General features: G+C 38.6%; 1 protein-coding gene across 1 annotated transcript in view; it reads left to right on the forward strand.

Moving 5' to 3' along the window:
* The window catches only part of LOC310802260 (cadherin EGF LAG seven-pass G-type receptor 1-like), a gene marked incomplete at both ends in the record, with an annotated part of 97,771 nt that overhangs the window by 73,395 nt on the left and 4,546 nt on the right, over window positions 1-19,830 (forward strand). The window contains 7 exons of the mRNA XM_083666550.1: window positions 274-400; window positions 556-681; window positions 919-1,046; window positions 1,270-1,376; window positions 2,773-2,916; window positions 3,130-3,363; window positions 5,727-6,030. Of these exons, the coding sequence (XP_083522676.1) occupies window positions 274-400; window positions 556-681; window positions 919-1,046; window positions 1,270-1,376; window positions 2,773-2,916; window positions 3,130-3,363; window positions 5,727-6,030 (1,170 nt within the window). The remainder of the gene's footprint in view (window positions 1-273; window positions 401-555; window positions 682-918; window positions 1,047-1,269; window positions 1,377-2,772; window positions 2,917-3,129; window positions 3,364-5,726; window positions 6,031-19,830) is intronic.

The raw sequence follows: 19,830 nt of genomic DNA on the forward strand, positions 1-19,830 counted from the left end.
CATACAGTAGCAATTAAAACAACAAAAATATCGTCTGGATTCCTTTCTGAAACCTTGCTCACTTCCCTCTCTCCTGATTTTGACTGGTTGATCCGAAAGGACTGGATAGAGTGATGTGGTAATAGCTCTACCATGCCCTTTGATTTACTTTGCACATCAGGTATCAGCTATCAGGTTCTCTCAGATCTCTGAGACCACAAGGGCAGGGGGAAGGTATGAATGATCATGTTAGAACAGAGCCTGAATCCTCTCCCTTTTCTCTCTCCTCTACAGCTCTGCTCTGCATGTGGCCTTCCTCCTCCTGTTGCTCCTCAGCGCCACCTGGCTACTGGGCCTAATGGCGGTCAACAGTGATGTAATTTCCTTCCACTACCTCTTGGCCATCTTCAGTTGCCTTCAGGTACGAGTTGGACTTACTGCATGGAGGCCAGGGTTAGGACACCATAGATCTGTGTCATACAGTGTGACATTGTGCGTTTAGATGTTGCATGTATATCTAGATAGTGTCAAAATCACCATCCTGATCACATATGATATCTGTCTCTTTCTTTTCAGGGTGTGTGTATTTTTTTGTTCCACTGTATTTTCAACAAGGAGGTGAGGACCAGCCTAAAGAACATCTTCACTGGGAAGAAGTCCATAGTGGAGGAGTCTACCACCACCCGTGCTGCTCTATTAACAGTAAGTGTCTCACCCTTTGTTTGTTATAGATGGCCATATGAACTTTTCTTTCCTGCAGAATAGATGATGATGATGGAGACCATTTACACAATTAAGAAAAGTTCTTGAGAAAAGTCAGACTAACATGGATAAATAAAGGCTAAATACATACAGTATAAATAAATCTGCTGTTGTGTCTGCTATTGCGGCTGTCACTAATGACAGCCTACCCCACTTTGATCCTCCTCCACTTCCCAGCGCTCGCTGAACGGTAAACGCTCGTACACAGAGGACGACGGCCTGTACCGTACAGCCATTGGAGAGTCCACTGTGTCCCTGGACAGCACAGTCAGATCAGCCAGGAGCCACAGCAGCAGTCAAACCAGGTACACTGCACGCCCATACAGGGACTGAGCTGGACATGGAAATTGAATTTAAATCCTTTATTGATGGATTGTATTGAATTTATGAGATAACAGATAACATAAAGATGCACGTACAACCAAATCACTTGGGTGGTGGTTACCCCTCACAGCATTATGATAAAAGCTGTATATTTACATGATCGTGAGGAGGTTACTTTTTACTCATGACCCTTCCTTTATACAGGGAGGCCTCTGGGCAGAAGCGCACTACCTCCTCTGGCTCAGCCAAAAATAGTTACCATGGAGAAGGAGACTCCTCCATCTTCCTCCACAAGCGCTCTAAGCAAGATGGTACGTGGATCAGGTCATATGTTGTTCTCTCAGATTCCTGTCACTGTGGCAATGAGCACAAACATAACCTGAAACCAGAAAGAAAAAGAAGAAACCTGTTCCCCAACTGTTCTGGTTTTGTGGGTTGTCTTGGGCCAACACTTTGGGACCCCAAGTAAAACAAAAGTATACTCAAGTATATTGAAAAGTTAAATTAAAGGAGTAATTAATATTAATATGCTTCATGATTTTCTATACTTTAATGACTTTGTACTTTTGTGTACTTAATCAAAGTATACTTTAATTTCATGTTAATTTAGTTTACTTGCAAAAAAGTATACTAGAATTGAATGTACTTTAAATGATACTTTAGTGTACTTACAAAAAGTATACTTTATTGTCATATCCTTAAATATGTATAGTATACTTATAAAATACTGTACTTCACTGTATTTCAAACATTCGTAATCCCATACTTATATACAATTATTTTTCATTTCAACAAATGAGACAGTCCCTGAATGTTAGGTATCCTGCCCAAGCGAAAACATTTATACTTAAAGTATACCAAACTACGATATTTCTAGTATACATGAGTTTAAATATACTAAAGCATATTCATTGATACTAAAATAACCCATCTTAAATTGTACTAAAGTTGTATTTAATATACTAAAATTGTAAAATAAGTATGTTTTAAGCATATGAAGTATACTTGAAATATGCTAAATTGAAATATACTTATAATAAGTTATTATATTAATTTATTAATATATAATAATTATCTGAGATGTACTTTCAACACACTCAGAATGTGATCATATTTAATATTCGACTGTCAAATATTATGAAGTATATTATAATTTAATAATAATAATATTATAATACATAATGAATAATGTGTCATTAGCATATTTCTGTCTGTACTAAAAGTACACTTAATTTAGATGCATTGGTATTTACAGCATGTTCTTTTTAATTTTAATAATCAACCTTTATTAATGAACTCCCATTGAGATTGAGGGGGACATGACATGTAACGATGCAACTCTGTAACCTTTGCAACTCTTGCTGTGGGAGATTATTGGTGTGAAGTGAAGCCAATAGTATGCGCCGTCCATTTTCGACGGTCTTTCTATTGGCTTAATGAAGGCCAAGTTTGACGCGCTGGTCCACCAGAACTTTTGGGCATTTTGGCGGAAGTGTCTGGGAAGGAATATGGTACAACAGCACAGGCATATTAGTACACTCATGCCAACGACTGAGATGATTGATGTAACTAGTTTCATACTACTTAAAGACAAGTGCATGGTTTTAGAATAGCCTGTTTTGTCTGATCTCGATACTCCACACACCGTTGACTGTGCAGCAGGTTGGAGTTCAGGATGTAACAGACCTTGTGTTTCCATGGTGACAGAGTCAGACTCGGACAGTGAGCTGTCGGTGGATGAGCACAGCAGCTCTTATGCCTCGTCTCATTCCTCAGACAGCGAAGACAACAGAGAGGGTCGCAAGCACAAATGGAACAATGAGAGGCAGCCCCAGCATAGCACTCCTAAAGGTAAGGGGACTCATTCTTAAACACACACACACACACACACACACACACACACACACACACACACACACACACACACACACACACACACACACACACAGGTACTGAGTGTGCATCACACATCTGTCTTTTTTGTTTATAATACTTGAACACACACACATGCAATTATGACTTTTAGTTACAACTTTTAGTTAAGAAAATGAAATCTTGTTTCAGTGGAAACAGTGGCCAATCATGTGAGGTCTTACTGGCCAGTGGAGCCACCGACAGCCAATGAGAGTGAGGAACCAGGTGGTATGGACACACTGCGCATGGAGACCAAAATCAATGTGGACCTCCACCAGGACAACAAACTCAACGAGGAGTCCCCCTCGGAGAACGAAGGACGGGGGAAAGATGGTGCCCCTCCTAGCTCACCCGACAGCAACCACCAGCCAGAGAAGAGAAGGGGTAAGAGAGAGGGAGAGAAGGTGGGCAAGTAGGCAGTTGAGGCCAGGACCCAGGGCAGAAGTGGTGATGACGAAATGGTTAAGACGTTGGTGGACTGTGCCAGGTAAAGGTTGGTGTGGATGCCGCCACTGACCACGTGTTGGCCCGATCCGTCAGGAAAATCCAGATTTCTTTTTTTAAATTTGACATATTCTTTGGGATTATTTTGCGTGTAGGGCCTGTGGGGCAAAATCATTTGAGGAGCTGCGGCAGTTGGTATTGATTGAACAAACTTTAAGACTGAAGTCATCTTCTCTTCTCAATCTGGAGAAGATCTCAAATTAGATCATCAGTAGCTTACAGTTGATGACAAATTCATCAGACAATGAATATGACAGGATCACACTTCCCCCAACCCGCTCATAGATTGCTGCACATTACCCATTTGATACAGACTCCCTTTGAAAAGAGACATCAGAGTGTTTCCCCTACCATTGAATCGGCGGGGCAATTGGGTGTTATTCATGAATTGACTTTGCTTTATTTGATAGCATAATTTAAATGCAGCCCACAGATTTGGGTTAGTTGTGGTCCGATTTTGAGTCGCGATAAACGGGAGAATGAGAGGCGCATAGTTTGTGCGAGGTAGCCTATACTGTTTGAATCCCGCTTAGTGCTCAGTGCCAAATCAGGCATTTTCCCTCCTGTCCCAACCCGTCCCATATCTTGCTTTGAGGAGGCATGAAGAGTCTCTTGAGGACCATGTTGTGGTGTTTATTTGATTCATTAGGAGCCCAGTATTTTTGCCAAGCAATCCATGTTTATTCCAGTTAACCCACATTATGTGCACTATAAAGCTTTGATAATTTATATGAGTGATTCTTTGATTTGTATTGATGTAGTGAATTAACCTTGCTTTATTTAAAAGCATTATTTGAAAGTTATGTTATGAGTGAGATGGGAGTCATGATGAGAGCGCAGTTTGTGCAAGGCAGGTTAAGCCTACTAGATTCCTAGCCTAAAGTTGCAGTAGCGCATACCCAGCTGAAAGGAGACAAAATGCTTCCTCTTTCCAATTCTTATGGAGGGCACTGTATACATGTTTGGTCTTCCGTGGTTTTCAAGCCACATGTTTGCAGTGATGCCAATCTGGCTCAGAGGGTTATTGCCCTTGTCTTGTAATACATATTACCGTAATTTCCGGACTATAAGCCGCTACTTTTTTCCCACGCTTTGAACCTCGCGGCTTAAACAATGACGCGGCTAATTTATGGATTTTTCCCGCTTTCACAAGCTTCATGGCGCCAAAAAACTGAGCAAAAAACGGCGGCATGAAACTTTCATTAGACCAATGAAATTGCCGAACGGGTTAAGGTGAAACAATGTAACTGTTTAGATTAAATCGAGCGCGCTCAAACTTCCCATCATTCTGATTACGGTAGTCATTTTGAAAGCCAAAACAATCGCCACCGCAATGAAGTTTGAGGATTTTAGAGGTGGACCATCGTGGTGTCTCAGATTTATGAGACGTAAAGGCCTGTCCATCAGGGTACGGACGAGTCTGTGTCAGCAGCTCCCTCCCGACTACGAGGAAAAAGTTTCAAACTTCCGCAAATTCACTGATGCAAAGATAGCGGAGCATTCCATCGGCCCGCACGACATCATAAATATGGATGAGGTCGGTAGGCTTGGTAGGCTACTGTTTACCGCTAATTTTTTATTTTTGTTACAAGCCGTGTTTCGTTAAAGCGTATTTATTTTTGTTACAAGCCGTGTTTCGTTAAAGCCTGTGTAAAGTTCATTTGTTTCAATGTACCGGTAGGCACCTGCGGCTTATAGACATGTGCGGCTTATTTATGTTCAAAATAATTATTTTTAAAAAATTCAGTGCGGCTTATATTCAGGTGCGCTTAATAGTCCGGAAATTACGGTATATAGATTACTATATGGACTATATGTGTTATATTCGAAAGAAAGAAAAAGGTTTGAAAGGCTTGGACCATAGGTCATATTTTTTTTTTTTTTTTTTTCTGTCTGTATGATTATGATGTGTGTGTTTTCATAATGGTACACCGTACTAAAAAAAAAAAGTCCAAATAAGTATCTGACTAAATCAACATGTTTATAATTACAATTTTTCTCTTAGCCTATTAGGATATCTCTGTTAAGAGTGTGTATGTCTATGTGTGTTAATTATGAGTGAGCACATGGTTATCATGCAAGTACTTTTTTTCTATATTTGTGGATAAATATATACATACATTTATGTGTAGATGGTTATCTGCATTTGGTCTGTGTTGGTGCATATGTGCACACTCATATGACAGACTTTGATTTAATACCCAGTGGTTTATTTATGTATTTATTTGTGTGTTCACTCTTAGGCATTCTTAAAAATAAAATCTCCTACCCTCCTCCGATGATTGACAAGAACATGAAGAATCGCCTGCGGGAGAAACTAAGCGATTACAACCCCTCCACTCCTAGGACCCCCATCCCCCCGTCTCCCTCCAACAGGGGTCTACATCCTGAAACAGGAGGCAATGGGGTCCTCATCAAACCCCCGCCTCACCTGCCTCCATGCCCACCCTTGTCCCCGCGGGAGCTACACAATGGGATCACCATGATGACTGCAACACTGACTACGGCAGTTAACGGCATGGACAACACCCAAGATTCAGATTCAGAGTGAGTAGCTACATGACATCAGATAATATCCTTCTCTTACTTTCTGCAAGGGTTTGGTTGGGTTGGTTCAAGGGTTTTAGGATCAACTGTCCATGAACCTTATAGCCTTATATATTTTTATGCTATTTACTTCCTGTATTTGTATCTACAGTTGGAGCAAAATAAAATGTGTGTTTTATTTGTTTTTATTTTATTTAGGATTTTCACACACACAATAACAAATGAAAGACACAATGAAAAGCAAAGGCAAATTGTGCAGGGGAGGTTAAGAAACCCAGTAGGGCTTGTCGAGAAGCCTCCCCTAAAAAGTAATAGATTTGAAAAGATCAAATAGAAAATGTATATAATATTAATAATTATAATAGTAATATTAATAATAATTAAACAAACATTGTTAGACAGAAGTTTAAAAAAATGTTAATGAAAATAAAAACAAATGATTAAATGAAAAATAAGACAATGTGAAAGGCACTGATTGAAAAGGAATATTAAGACAGTTGCTTCAAGAGTATCTTTTTTTTTTTTTATTGGTAAATGCTAGTCCAATTTTTCAGATGATCTGGGAGGCTATTCCAGAAAGATTCCTCTGTAACGCATTGAGAATTGTCTTTTACTAGATCTGAAATATGGATCTTATGTGAACTTGTTTGTTGAACTGAAACGTGTTGTGAAAGCTGATAGGTAGATGATTCCTTTTGAAAGTGAAAACAAATTGACAGATCTGTATTTTTTTTACGTCATAGATATCATGAATCTTAAGACTGTAAAACAAAGGGTGTGAGCTAGTGAGGGGGTCAGAAAAGGTTGCCATCCTTACAAAATGCTTCTCAAAATGAGATGATAATTTAGATTGCTCTTGTGAGTACTGCCCCAAACAATGTTACAGTTTGAAATAAACTTATATATCATAGTATAGTACAAATGTACAATAATTTTCCTTGGTGTAATCAGTATTAATCAGTATTCCTGATTGTAGCAATATTCCTAACAATTTTGTTCAGAGATCAGAGATGTATGATTTTTCCAGTTTATTTTTTCGTCAATGAGTATGCCTAGAAATGTAGTTAAAGGTACACAGGTTAGAATATTATTCAACATTCATTTTGATGAGAACATTTGTATCAAAGTGTACACTGTTTGCTTTTTCTAGCAAAAATCATATAACAGCTCTTTTTAGTATTGAGTGGGAGTTTGTTGGCTTTAAACTAGTGATCAACTTTACATAATTCAGAGTTCATTTTGGTGATTAAATTCTGACCATCTTTATCTGATAAAAAAGATATTGGTCGTTAATCCCAGCAGTCCTCGGCAGCCACCACTGCTGCTGGAGCTCTGTGGAAGCCTGAACACACTTGAGTGTGTTAGTTAAAACTCCTCTTTGCATGCCAAGATCCATCCACCAGAAACCACATGGACTGAAGCTTTTACAGTAGAACATTAAGATAGCCTAGAGTGATCAGAGAATCAAGACAGCTCACACTTTAGAGAGCAGTACATTTTTCACCCTCAAAGTACCATCTGAGGTCTGGCCAGACCACTGTTGGTAGTTTTAGGGTTAATCATAATATAATAAAGCACTTTTAAATATTCAGTTTAGCCGTGCTGTGAGGGGATTTTAAGTGTCACCTTAATTTGTCAGTGCGCTTGAGTTTCTCCCGGGCAGTGAAACAAAGATCCTCGAAGTGTATCCTTGTTCTCATGGTTGTACACAATAAGAAAGTCTTTTAAATACCCTACAGTATAAAGCCAGATCCCTTACTATACAGTAGCTGTCATAACTGAGTTCATGATGCAAACTCAGATTAATTTGAGAGATTTTGTGCGCTGCTCCTCCCTGCGACCCTCAGTCACCTGGCAACAACCAAGCCTCAATGTGTTCGTAATGTGCTAGTTTAAATATAACTAGCCACATGAAATGAAGACTTGTTTGGTGTGAGCATGTTAATACTGTAGTGTTTTTGAATGGTTTTCTAATAATCACAACAATAAAAGAGAGAGAGTGAGAGAGAGAGAGTGAGAATGGTTTGCAATTGCAGCGAATTGTAGCGAAAATGTTAGCCACATTTAGATAACTGTAATTAATTCAATTTGATAGCCTAACATCACACAAATTCATTAATTTATCATTTAGTTCATGTATGCATTTTTTTTTTATCCAACTACAGTTCACTCAACCACTTACAGTGATCAAAAACCATTATGGAAATAGGGCGGAAAGCTCCTGCTGGACTCCCCTCAGAAGTGTAGGCCTTCTTGACTCTCGCATGATTGCCGGGTGCCGACACACATTTCATTTGGCTTCATCTGTATAGTGCCATACTTGTTCAATCAATTACAATCCAGTCCTCCAGTAACACACTGCCCCCTTCAATAACTCACAGTCTTCCTCTCTCCGTCTCTCAACAGCGGCAGCAATGAAACCTCAATCTGACCTGGAGGAAATCCAGATGGACCTGCCCTCAAGGGAAGAGGGGCTACTGTGCCCATGCCACATGTGATGGGTTAAAGGTTATGAGGGTCACCAGGACCCAACGATAGCCCCATGCCAGTAGGCCTCAGCTCCTATGGAGACCAGTAATAGTGCAGACGGTAGCCTGCCTGAGTGAAAAAGGGAAAAAAGCTCAAGACTGAACCCCACAGGGATAGAAACGTCATGGTGACAATATGGCAAACTGCAACAAAGCCTAAAAACTACATATCCAAGCATGCCATTATACACGCCTGATAAAGACAATGCACTTAATGGCATGGCCACTAGGTGGCACTATCTGCAGATGTTCACTCTAGGTGTCATTTCAGGGTATGAGAGTAGGGAGTAAGGACTTTTAAGAACGCTTATCTTTGTATTACAAGATGTGCCATGACTTTCAGAGAGACCTCACCAAGTACCCAGCTATATTTGTCCATCCTCAGAGACAGAACAGTCTAAAAACAAATGAATACTCTGTGTGATTAGCATGTAGATGATTTGTATTTTTGAATTGTATTTTTGACTTTACTTTTTTATAGACTAAATGTTAAATTGTCAGTAGTATTATATTGCCACATGTAAGTAGTGGACATTTTAATTATTTCTCTTTTGTAAATAGAGTATAATGTTCAGTATATGATTTCATGCCATGGGCAATGGGGTATATTCTCATTTCCTTGTGCACCACCTTACATGCGCAGATCTGTGCTTTATGCACAGATTATTCTAATGTCAGCCCAGAATGCGCCATTGTGCCAACTGCACTTTTGGGGAGGAGAAACTTATAGATTTTTTTTATTATTATTTAACCAGGAAAAGCCAATTTTTCAGTCTCTTTTGCAAAGGAGACCTGACCAAGAAAACATCAGCAGTCAATATAACAACATTTAAAACATACAATACAATCAGCACAACAACATGATCCGGCCTACAGAAAACATTTACACTCCTCCCGAGTAGAGTTTTAAACTAATTTAGAGGCACTAGTACATCTAGGTGAAATATACCATGCAGATTATTCCACGCGCATTCTCATCTGATTTTATTCAAAATGGGAATTCCAAATCTTGGAAAGTACATAAAAAGCACAGCGCAAGGAAATCAAAATAGACCCCATTCTTAATAGGCTACTTTATGGTAAGCAATTTTACAACAGTACTGTTGTTACTTTTTCTAAGAATACAATATTTAAGAACTGTTCACACAAAGTAAGATTTGTCCAGTATAATGACTGCTTTAAGTATCCTGCAGTTGTTTTGGTTATAACATTTGGTTGAAAAAGCCATATTAGAATAGTAACTGTAAAGGGTATACTGAGGTGCATGTATCTCCTTTTCCCTGTCAGTGTGAAGGTGTTGCTACAACGTCCATTCTTATGGCATCTGAATCACGTTCTGATGGTTTGCTGACTTTGAAACATGCACCGAAACCTTGTGACTTACTTGACTTTTATTAGAAGTTTCAGTTGATATCAGGGTAATGTGGTAGAAATGCAAAAGGCGCATAATGTTTCAATGTATGCATTTTTGTGATAGAATAGTAATTACACTATATTTGTTATGTTTGGCATACTTTATACTTCATCTCCTTGTCTTTCTGTGAGAACAAACTGACTCATGAGCTGAGTAGGCCTATTAAGTTCCTATCGTAAACATACACGGTAATACACTATGAAAGTCCATACATCACAAATTGCAGAATGTAAATATAACTAGAGACACCCGTAAATATAACTGGAGACAGACATCACCGCTATGATTGCAAGCATAAGTTAAATATGTTCACCATTAATTATCTACCAGACTGACTCTCTTTTGCTAGCAATCATAACGATGATGCCTGTCTCCAAAACTGTCTCCAGTTAGGGTTAGGGTGTCTCCAGTTGTGTTTACCTTCTGCAGTTTGTGATGTATGGACTTTCATAGCATATTGCCTTTCCAAAATGTTGCATTGTCTTATCTACGTCTACACAAACTCTCTGAAATGTCTCTCTTGAGCATTTATGAAGTGCTCAGCTAGTATCATGCCTGGATGCTGAATTTAAACACAACTTGCAATGTTGCTAGCATGTTGGCAGCTAAATTGCTCTAACTTCCTTGAGCTAGATATTTTTGGTAACAGTCTGAGTATAAACCTCTGCTCTGGTAACATTTTTTCCCACTTGCAACAAAGATAAGGGCTCAGCATTAGTTAACCTGAGAATATGGGGTTTAACTAATTGTATGTCTAAAATAAATCTATTTTCTGCATAGGTTACAGTGATCACTGACATCCTGTGCAAAAACTCAACTGGCTGTATACTTATGGTGTCTATTAGTTAGTATAATGTTAATCAGAGTAGATTTAGCCAGATTTTTCCAATTTGGTCATGTCGGTTTTGATATTAGCTGTGTCATGTTTAAGACACTACACAGCTCTTTTAGATTTTTTTAGGAATTTGTCAACCAAACTATGTTTAGGTCGCCCATAATTATCAGTTCGGAACGTAGCATAGTTAGATAACAGCTCCACCAGCTTGTCTACAGCACATCAGCACATCATCCAATACAGATTAGTTTGACCATGATTCTGAAAAAATTTAAATGTTATTGCCTGAATGGCCCAAATGTCCATTTTAGAAACCAGGCTTATATTCAGGTGCAGCAGTCCGAGCCCATACCTTGATTTCAATTCATGTGGCGTCTCTAAATCTGTTAAAATAGAGATCTTAAATAACAACGCCTGTTGCCCAATATTGGCTCAGATTGTGGAGATATTTAAATGCATATTGATATCTAGAAATAAAGTATGTGTGCGGGGCAAAACAACGTACTTTGTACAAGTCTAGCGTGTTGTGAAACAACATGCTTCCTCAAGGGTTAAATCTTGTACACAGCAGGTGAGATCAAACCTTGAGCACTGCTTCACAGGTGCATCCAATTAAAGCCGAGAGGCAACTTCAAATTGCAAGTGAGTTTACACTGACACTTTTCAGGATACAGTGCTGTGGTAATAAACCAAGGAAATAAGACAAAACATTTACATTGCAAGTGGCCCATTTTGTCGAACACAATAATAATAATAATAATAATAATAATAATAATAATGTAACAGTATTATTGCCAAAAAAACTGTATTAACTTAATGCACAGTAACAGTGCCTTTCTCTCTACCACCACCAGCATAGTATCAATACTGAGGAATCGTTGTAAGATGTTTCAATATAGTAAATTGTCCATGGAACATAACCTCCAACTGTACGATCAACAGTATATAGACCACCCTGTTCCTATTATTTTTTGAGCTGTCATTAACATTTCAGCAATGTACATGCACTGTAGGTGTCTATAGTGTTGTTATGAAACTATTCTTTTGTTTTCCATTCTGAATTTCATGTTTGCAGACGACAACACTCTTATAAAGCTGTCAGACACTGGAAACATAATTGTAACATACATGTACAGTACAGTCTTCATTTGTGAAAACACTGGAAATCCAACTTTTGCAACTGTAAAATAAACCACTTTTGGATTTTTAAGTGTCTATTTATTTTTACTCTGTTAAAATGTTTATTTTGATGATTATCACAAAACTTATCTTTGTGAAGATAAAAAGAGATCGTCAACAAACCGAATCGAACAGTTCTGTTCTCAAGGCAAAGTAAGAAGATTGAATGCACCGCCTACTTGTTTGTTAGCTAGCTTGCTAGCATCATTCATCATTCATGCTCCAAAGCTTGTGTGTTATAGTCGTCCATGTTTTGGTAGCTAATGCAAATTATTTTTATGGGGTTTCATGCAACACGATTGTATTGCATTGATTGCTTTTAGCAGGCTCAGCAAACTAGCTAATTGGCTTGCATTATATTGCGGAGGGTGTGTTATGGCTTGGGCATGTATGGCTGCCACTGGAACTGGCTCACTTGTATTCACTGATGATTTAACTGCTGATGGCAGCAGCAGAATTAATTCTGAAGTGTACAGAAACATCTGGTCTGCTAAAGTACAAGCGAAATCACCACCAGGAGGCATTGTTGAGCATGATGGATGTGTTTACAGTGTGTTATAGTGTGTTTACAAACATTGCCGCCTGATTAATTATGTGAAGAGTAGCTTATGAGATGTTTCAATTTGGATATAATTTTTCTCAGTTGATTCTGTGCATTTCAGCAGTCGGCTATATGGATACAGCGCGCTCACAACGCAAAGAGCACAGTTGGTGTCATTCATTTTGTGAGCTGTGAGCTCACTGGGATGTTTTACAAGTTATCTGGAAGGTGTCAAAGCTGTGGTGTCATCAGTATAGAATTGATAGGATGAATTCTGATGGGTTCTTCTTGCAAACAGCTCCTAATTTAAGTACTGTGGTGGTCGTGGGATATAAAAGCAGAATGCAGGGGATAGCTATTTTTATTTGTATTTGTCCTGGTGTGTGTTCTCCTCTGAGCTCTGTGAGTACTGTAGGAGTGACCATCTGTTCATCTCTCTGTGTATATCTGTCACGACTCCGCCTCCATGACCTCCACCGGTAGTGACTAGCACACCTGTCTGCGATCCAGTAATCTACTCATCACTACAAATACCCTGCACCTGCTGCTAGTCGATGCCGGATCGTTGCCATTCCGCCCTGCTACCCTACCCTACTTGCCATTCACGAAGATACCCAACCTGCTCGACCCCTGCCTGTCTGACTACCCACCTGCCTACCCCGCCTGATCCTCTTCTGTTAAAACCTTTTTTATTAAAAAGCAGAGTGTAGAATGTACAATTTTTCTATGAAGTATTTGCCTTATAATAATTGTGTAAGTTACCAATGCAGCATTTCAATAGTGTCCTATTCGGTCCCTCAAAAAGCACTAAACAAAATAAATGTATCATTATTATTATTATTACATTGTGTGAACGAGAGAAGGCTGCCCTTGCTGAAAATGTACCCTATTATAACTGTAAGCTACTTTTCTACCCAGTTTCAATCCCACTGAAACCCAACATACTTACTGCTTTCTCCCATGAAAATTTCTAACTTCATTCTGTTACACTATTAAAGTCGACTTATTCATTGTTATATTTCCCTGTTTCTCTGCGCTGTGAGAGAATGCGTGACCTGCAATTTGTGAGCTGCTATAATAAACTTGAGTTTGCCTATCTACATGTACACTGTATCTGATAAGGCAAACCATTCAAACATCCTTCACAGCTCTTCTCACCACCTTGTGGTGGCTTTTGGCAGCACTTTCCACCGCATATAATCCGCACGTTGGTGGATTTGAAGTGCAGAGGCATGAAATGATTAAACCCCTGCCAACTGTATTTACATAAATACAACGTAAACAACACCTTCATGACAACATTTGGGAAGACCACACATGTGCATTTAGCTATAAATTGGTCTGAGCACTGTTATTTAGTGTTTCAGTTAATATACACTAACCATTGAATTAATTGACTATTCTACAGATATATTTCAACAGCTTCAGTGTTTTCTGTATAGTTGTCTAATGTTGGTGGGGTATACAGTGCCTTTGGAACGTATTCAGACCTCTTCACTTTTTCCACATTTTGTTGTGTTATACTCAATTTAAAATCGATTAAATTAAAATAATTTGCCATCAATTCACACACAATAGCCTAGAATGACAAAGTGAAAACAGGTTTTTAGAAATTTCAGTACATTTATTAAAATTGAAATATAGAAATATCTCATATACATAAGTATTCAGACCCTCTTAAAATGAGCTAAAATGCAAAAATGTCATCAACAAATAACTCAGTAAGTTGAATTGAGTCCATCTTTATGCAAGGATAATAGTTCATATAATTTTGGAATTAATATTTGTTTTTATAGGGTCTCTGATTTGCATAGGAATCAATTACACACTATGTGGATCAGGTTGTCATTACAAACTGAGCATTTTAGAAAAAATGTTGTATTAGCATTGTTTTTCGATCATGATGGAAAATGGTGTGGTACAGCAATGTCTACCTCCAAACATTGTATAAACATATTTAAAAGGTTGTCGATTTACTGTCTTGTGCCAACCATAGAGAGATGATAGAAAATAACTGTGGGACAATGTTAAAAGTTGCACAGTAGAATGTGATAACACCATCATATAATGTTGGTTTATAGTTGTCATTTGATGGTCATCATCCAACATTGTTACATTGTTTATTATGGCTTGAAAATACGTGTTTTCTGAAAATCTGCATTTGACAGTCATCACACAACATTGTGACAAGGTTGCATGTGGACTGTAAAGGTAAGTTTTCTACACGTCATTATTTGACAGTCATGATCCAACATTGTAACAAGGTTGCCGATTGATTCCTAACCAAAGGTGAGTAAAAACAGAACATTTTATAACTTGAATGCTTTACTGAACATTGACATAAGCTATATAGTATGAGTACTTTTTTGCTGAACTATGTTTGAATAAACCCCGTTTGGGATTGGAACCCAAAACCTTTTGGTTGTTATGTCCACAATACCACTAGTCCACTGCTGCAACACAAATAATAATTGGGTTATAATGGAGTTCAGATTGTGCATCAGAGAAATTAGAAACTTGGGGAAATACTTTCCTTGAGTAAAGACATTCTGTAACACAGACAATATTTGGACGTAAGTAAGAAGAAAAGGTTTTATTGGTCTGAACTTTATCCTCTTTTACTATCCTCGTTTGAAATACAAATTCATTGTTTTTTTAATATTTTTAAACTTTTACATTTTAAAGTTTAAAATGTAAGCCTAATGGTGGTGTATAATCTACACTCACTGAGAACTTTATTAGGAACACCTGTACAGGTGTAATGGTGTGGGGAATGTTTTCTTGGCACACTTTGGGCCAATTAATACCAATCAATCATCGCTTGAATTAATGGTGTTCCAAACTGTTTTTGGTCAATCTAACGGTTGTCTATGTTTCTGATTGATTTTCTTATTTTACTTTTATTGATGTCTCATTGGTCTTCATGTTGACAGACACCAATAGCAGACTCCAAAGGCAAACACAAAGCCTATAATCAATACTAGACAGTGACAGCTCTATTATGACTGCACAAATAATGTATAACCTGTCAAGCCAATTGTCACATTACTTTTGGTGCCCTGAAATAGGAAGTGTTAGAAGCATTAGAATAAGAAGTGTTGTCATTTCTAAATGTTGAAACCAATATGCACACACACACTCTAAAATAAAAGCTGAGAATCTCTACTTTAACCTCATAGAAAGTGTTTGATTTTTAATTCAAACTTGGATTAGATTAGATTAGATTAGATTAGATTCAACTTTATTGTCATTGTGCAGAGTACAAGTACAGAGACAACGAAATGCAGTTAGCGTCTAACCAGAAGTGCAAAATAGCAGAAAGTGCAATGAACAGTATTTACAGGTAGTGCAATATATGATCAGTAGTAGTGCAGTATAATATAGTATAGTATAAGCAGTATATATAGCAGTGCAGTATAGCAGTATTTGAGTAGCTGTAGCATTATAGCAGAATAAATAGTTACAGTATGAGCAGTGTAGCAGCATATGAGCTGTATAGGTAATGCAGTCTAGCAGTATATATGTATTAACAGTAACATGAGGTAGATGCAGAATAAATATAAATATGGAATGCCGTATAAACAGTATAAACAAGTATGTACAGTATGTGCAGTAGTATTAAAGAAAATATAGGATATGTGCATTATGTGCATTATGAACAGTATGAACAGTATGAACAGGTATGTACAGAAGAGCAGTGGTATTGAGTAAGAGTAAGAGCAGGGGAGGGGAGTAATAGTGCAATAGTGCAATTGTCCGGGTGGGGGGGGGGGGGGTTGCGGGGGTAGTAGGTTGTCAGGTAGGTGTAGTGTTCGTGTTCAGCAGGGTGACAGCCGCAGGGAAGAAGCTGCCTCTGAACCTACTGGTTCGGGTGCGGAGAGACCTGTAGCGCCTCCCGGAGGGGAGTGGGGTGAAAAGTCTATGGTTGGGGTGAGAGATGTCCTTGACGATGCTGCGTGCCTTACGCAAGCATCGTTTGCCCTGGACAGCCTCGATGGAGGGGAGTGAGGAACCGGTGATGCGTTGGGCAGTTTTCACCACCCTCTGCAGTGCTTTCCGGTCCGATGCCGAGCAGTTGCCATACCATACTGTGACACAGTTGGTAAGGATACTCTCGATGGTGCAGCGGTAGAAGTTACCGATACTCCATACTTGGAGTGTAGAGCCAAAAGAAAAAAAAATGCTTCACTGTCCCATTACTTATGCAGGGCACTGTATAAGGTATTAAATAAACTTACATTTCCACTTGTGTAAGTAGCAGTAATTAGCAGTTAGTCAGTAGGGCATTTAGGATATTGGGAAATATACACAATAGGATCCAATAGGATATACAGTATGAACTAAGAAATGTACTATGTTAATGTATGATATTTTTTGGGTACATAATGAGCAGTACAATTAAATAGTAAAAATATATACAGTATTGTAAGATTTGATGAGAGATCTTTAAGTTAAACTCTGAATTATCCTTACATTTACTTTACCAATTATATCAATAATGGAATATTTCTGAACTAGCTAGTCATGAGGGAGGCAATTAATGAAATAAAGGTGGTTTGATGACTGAGAAGGTTCACCGGCAACAGCAAATGAACGAATAGATGTAGCACATGGTACACATCATTAATGAATCAAAGAATCATATAGCTAGAATATGGTATCACCTATTTGTGAGCTACAATGTATGAAACTCAAATGAAAACGGAATATTCGCAAACTTCAGTGCAGAGAAAGGGGGTGTGTCTGTGTGACTCCATGTACTGGTGGCAGATTTGATAATAATGGTTGACAAGACTGTAGTCTACACAATACTAGCTTACAATGCACAGTACAAAAGAGATAGTGAAACACTGTTATTACTGTGAGGTGTCTTGAAGCTATCTGTGTTCTCTGAGCTCCAATAGTGGAACTCCATCCACCTACTTCTGGTCAATGTAAATTTGGTCACTTTGGTCGCTGAGGAACGCAGAGGAAGTCCTTTCCGTCTTTGTTCTCCAGAAAACACTCAGCGAATTAACCTGGCGAGAGTGGATGAAGTTTGTATTGTGGCAGCCTTAGTTGTGAACGTTTGGCAGTTAAATTTTGTGTTAAAATTAGTGGGTTAGCTTTTTTAGCTGGTGGTAATCGATGCTTTCCTAACAGCTGATCCTTGACATCCGGTGGATCAGTTGGGGGGATGGACGGGTGATGTGACCTTCCCAGGTGACATGGCCGCATCAGTCCTGAGTCTGCTGTCCTGAGTCTCCTACCTTTGATTAATACATAGAATCAACTGTACAATGATTTCTGAAATGTTTTGATATCAGACAACCTATTGAAGGTATAGTGTATCACACGGTGAGTATTTAATCACGTAAAATATTACAATTTCACTAGCAAAAATATACTACATATAACACACATTACACATAATTTTAGTGTGTCAACTCTCTTCATTCAGCACAACAGAATGGTACTTTTATGGAACATCTAAGGTTCAAAGGGGTCAGAAAATCCTCTGCCATGAAGTTCCTCTGCCATGTGGCCTTTGACCCGCTGTTGTGGTAGGGGGGAGGGGAACTAAACAGTGACGTGTGCGTTCGTGCGCGTCCATATGCCTGTGTGTGTGTGTGTGTGTGTGTGTGTGTGTGTGTGTGTGTGTGTGTGTGTGTGTATTAATCTTGGGGCCTAACAAGTTTCAAATGTTTGTGGTTGTTTCTGTTTGTTTGGATACCTGTGAGTGGTTGTTTGTGGTTGCTTGGGGTTGTTTGTGGTTGTTTGGGGTACATGTTTGTGGTTATTTGTGGTTGTTTGGGGAATTTTGGGTTCCTGTTTGTGGTTGTTTGTGTTTTTTTTAAATGTTGAAGACCCATAAAGTGTTGGCATTTTTAAACAGTGAAACAAGCTGAGAATCTTGAATCTTATAGTAATTGTTTGATTTAAAATCAAAACTTTTGGAGTATAGAGCCAAAAGAAGAAAAAAATGCTTCATTGTATATATTAGTACCGGCCACCACCTTCAAGGAGACAGGTCAGGAGAGAATACGGACAGGTCAGAGGTGCTAATAGGAGGTCAAGGGGCGTATCTGACATGAACAAAAAGTTATAGCGGACCTCTCTCTCCTTCCAGAGGACCTTTGTGTGGAAGAATTAGGGGCCTGAGGAGCAATCCTGCCGAGAGATTTTGAAGCCAGCTTTACCATGTGGCCATGGGGAGAACTGCAGGGCACTGCAGTGGCTGGTGCCAAAAGCATGTTTCCCTATTGAAACCCATGTGAAAGGGTTAGTTCAGCCTATATTTTGGGGGAAGACAGAGCAAGCTGACTGGCTGGGTGTGGTAATATCATTCATGTTTTCACTGAATATTAACTGTAGCCGGTCTGGGTGTGTGCACAACTCAGGGCTGCTATATCTGCGTTGTGTAATCAATTTTGTGTAGTGCACTGAAGGAGGGACACTGGACCATGGCTCTGCCAGATTACTGAATGGAGTAGAAAAGAATACCACAGCAAATGGTCAGGCTCTGGCTGATCTCACACATACACAGCCTCTCTTCAGAAAGCTCAAAGTGGAATCTAGCCTATACATTAGCTAATATTTCAATAGAAAGAAAATACATTTCCTAAATGTATCAATAAAAAGTCAAATACATGTTGTATAGTTATTTGTCTTAAAGCATATCAATTTGGAAAAAAGACTACTGTGACATAATGCATTATTTTCTACAATATTAATATTGGAAAGTCACCAGTAAAATATTATATTTCATGAACAATTAAAAGTGAAACCTAACAAGTAAAACTAAATCACAAAATGGACAAATGCACTTTGCACAAAAATAAAATAAAAACACAGAGAGGGAGCTAACATACCTGAATGGGGTAGAACAAAATACCACAGCAAATGGTCAGGCTCTGGCTGGTCTCACACATACACAGCCTAATGTGAGATAAAGGGGCGAGTGAGCAACAGCAAGAACAACCAGCATCATGCTACTAATTAGTATACTAAACTAACATGCTAAAATACATTGCTGCACATAGATACACTTTTTATTTATTTTAATTAATCTTTATTTATACAGGGGAAACACACTGAGACCAAGGCCTCTTTTGCAGGTGCACCCTGTCCACAATATTTAAACAACAAAACAACACACAGAAAATACAGTTCAAGGCAGTAATCAATACATCATATAAAACCACAATATAACAGGAGAAACAATCACATCTTTCACCAAGGAGGTCCTCAATTAACATCCTAAATTACCCAAGCGGCACCAGAACAGCTACTTTCTGTAGATTGTTCCAGCAGTTAGGTGCAC

Source organism: Argentina silus (genome assembly GCF_951799395.1).
Source record: "Argentina silus genome assembly, chromosome: 3".
NCBI classification, from domain to species: Eukaryota; Metazoa; Chordata; class Actinopteri; order Argentiniformes; family Argentinidae; genus Argentina; species Argentina silus.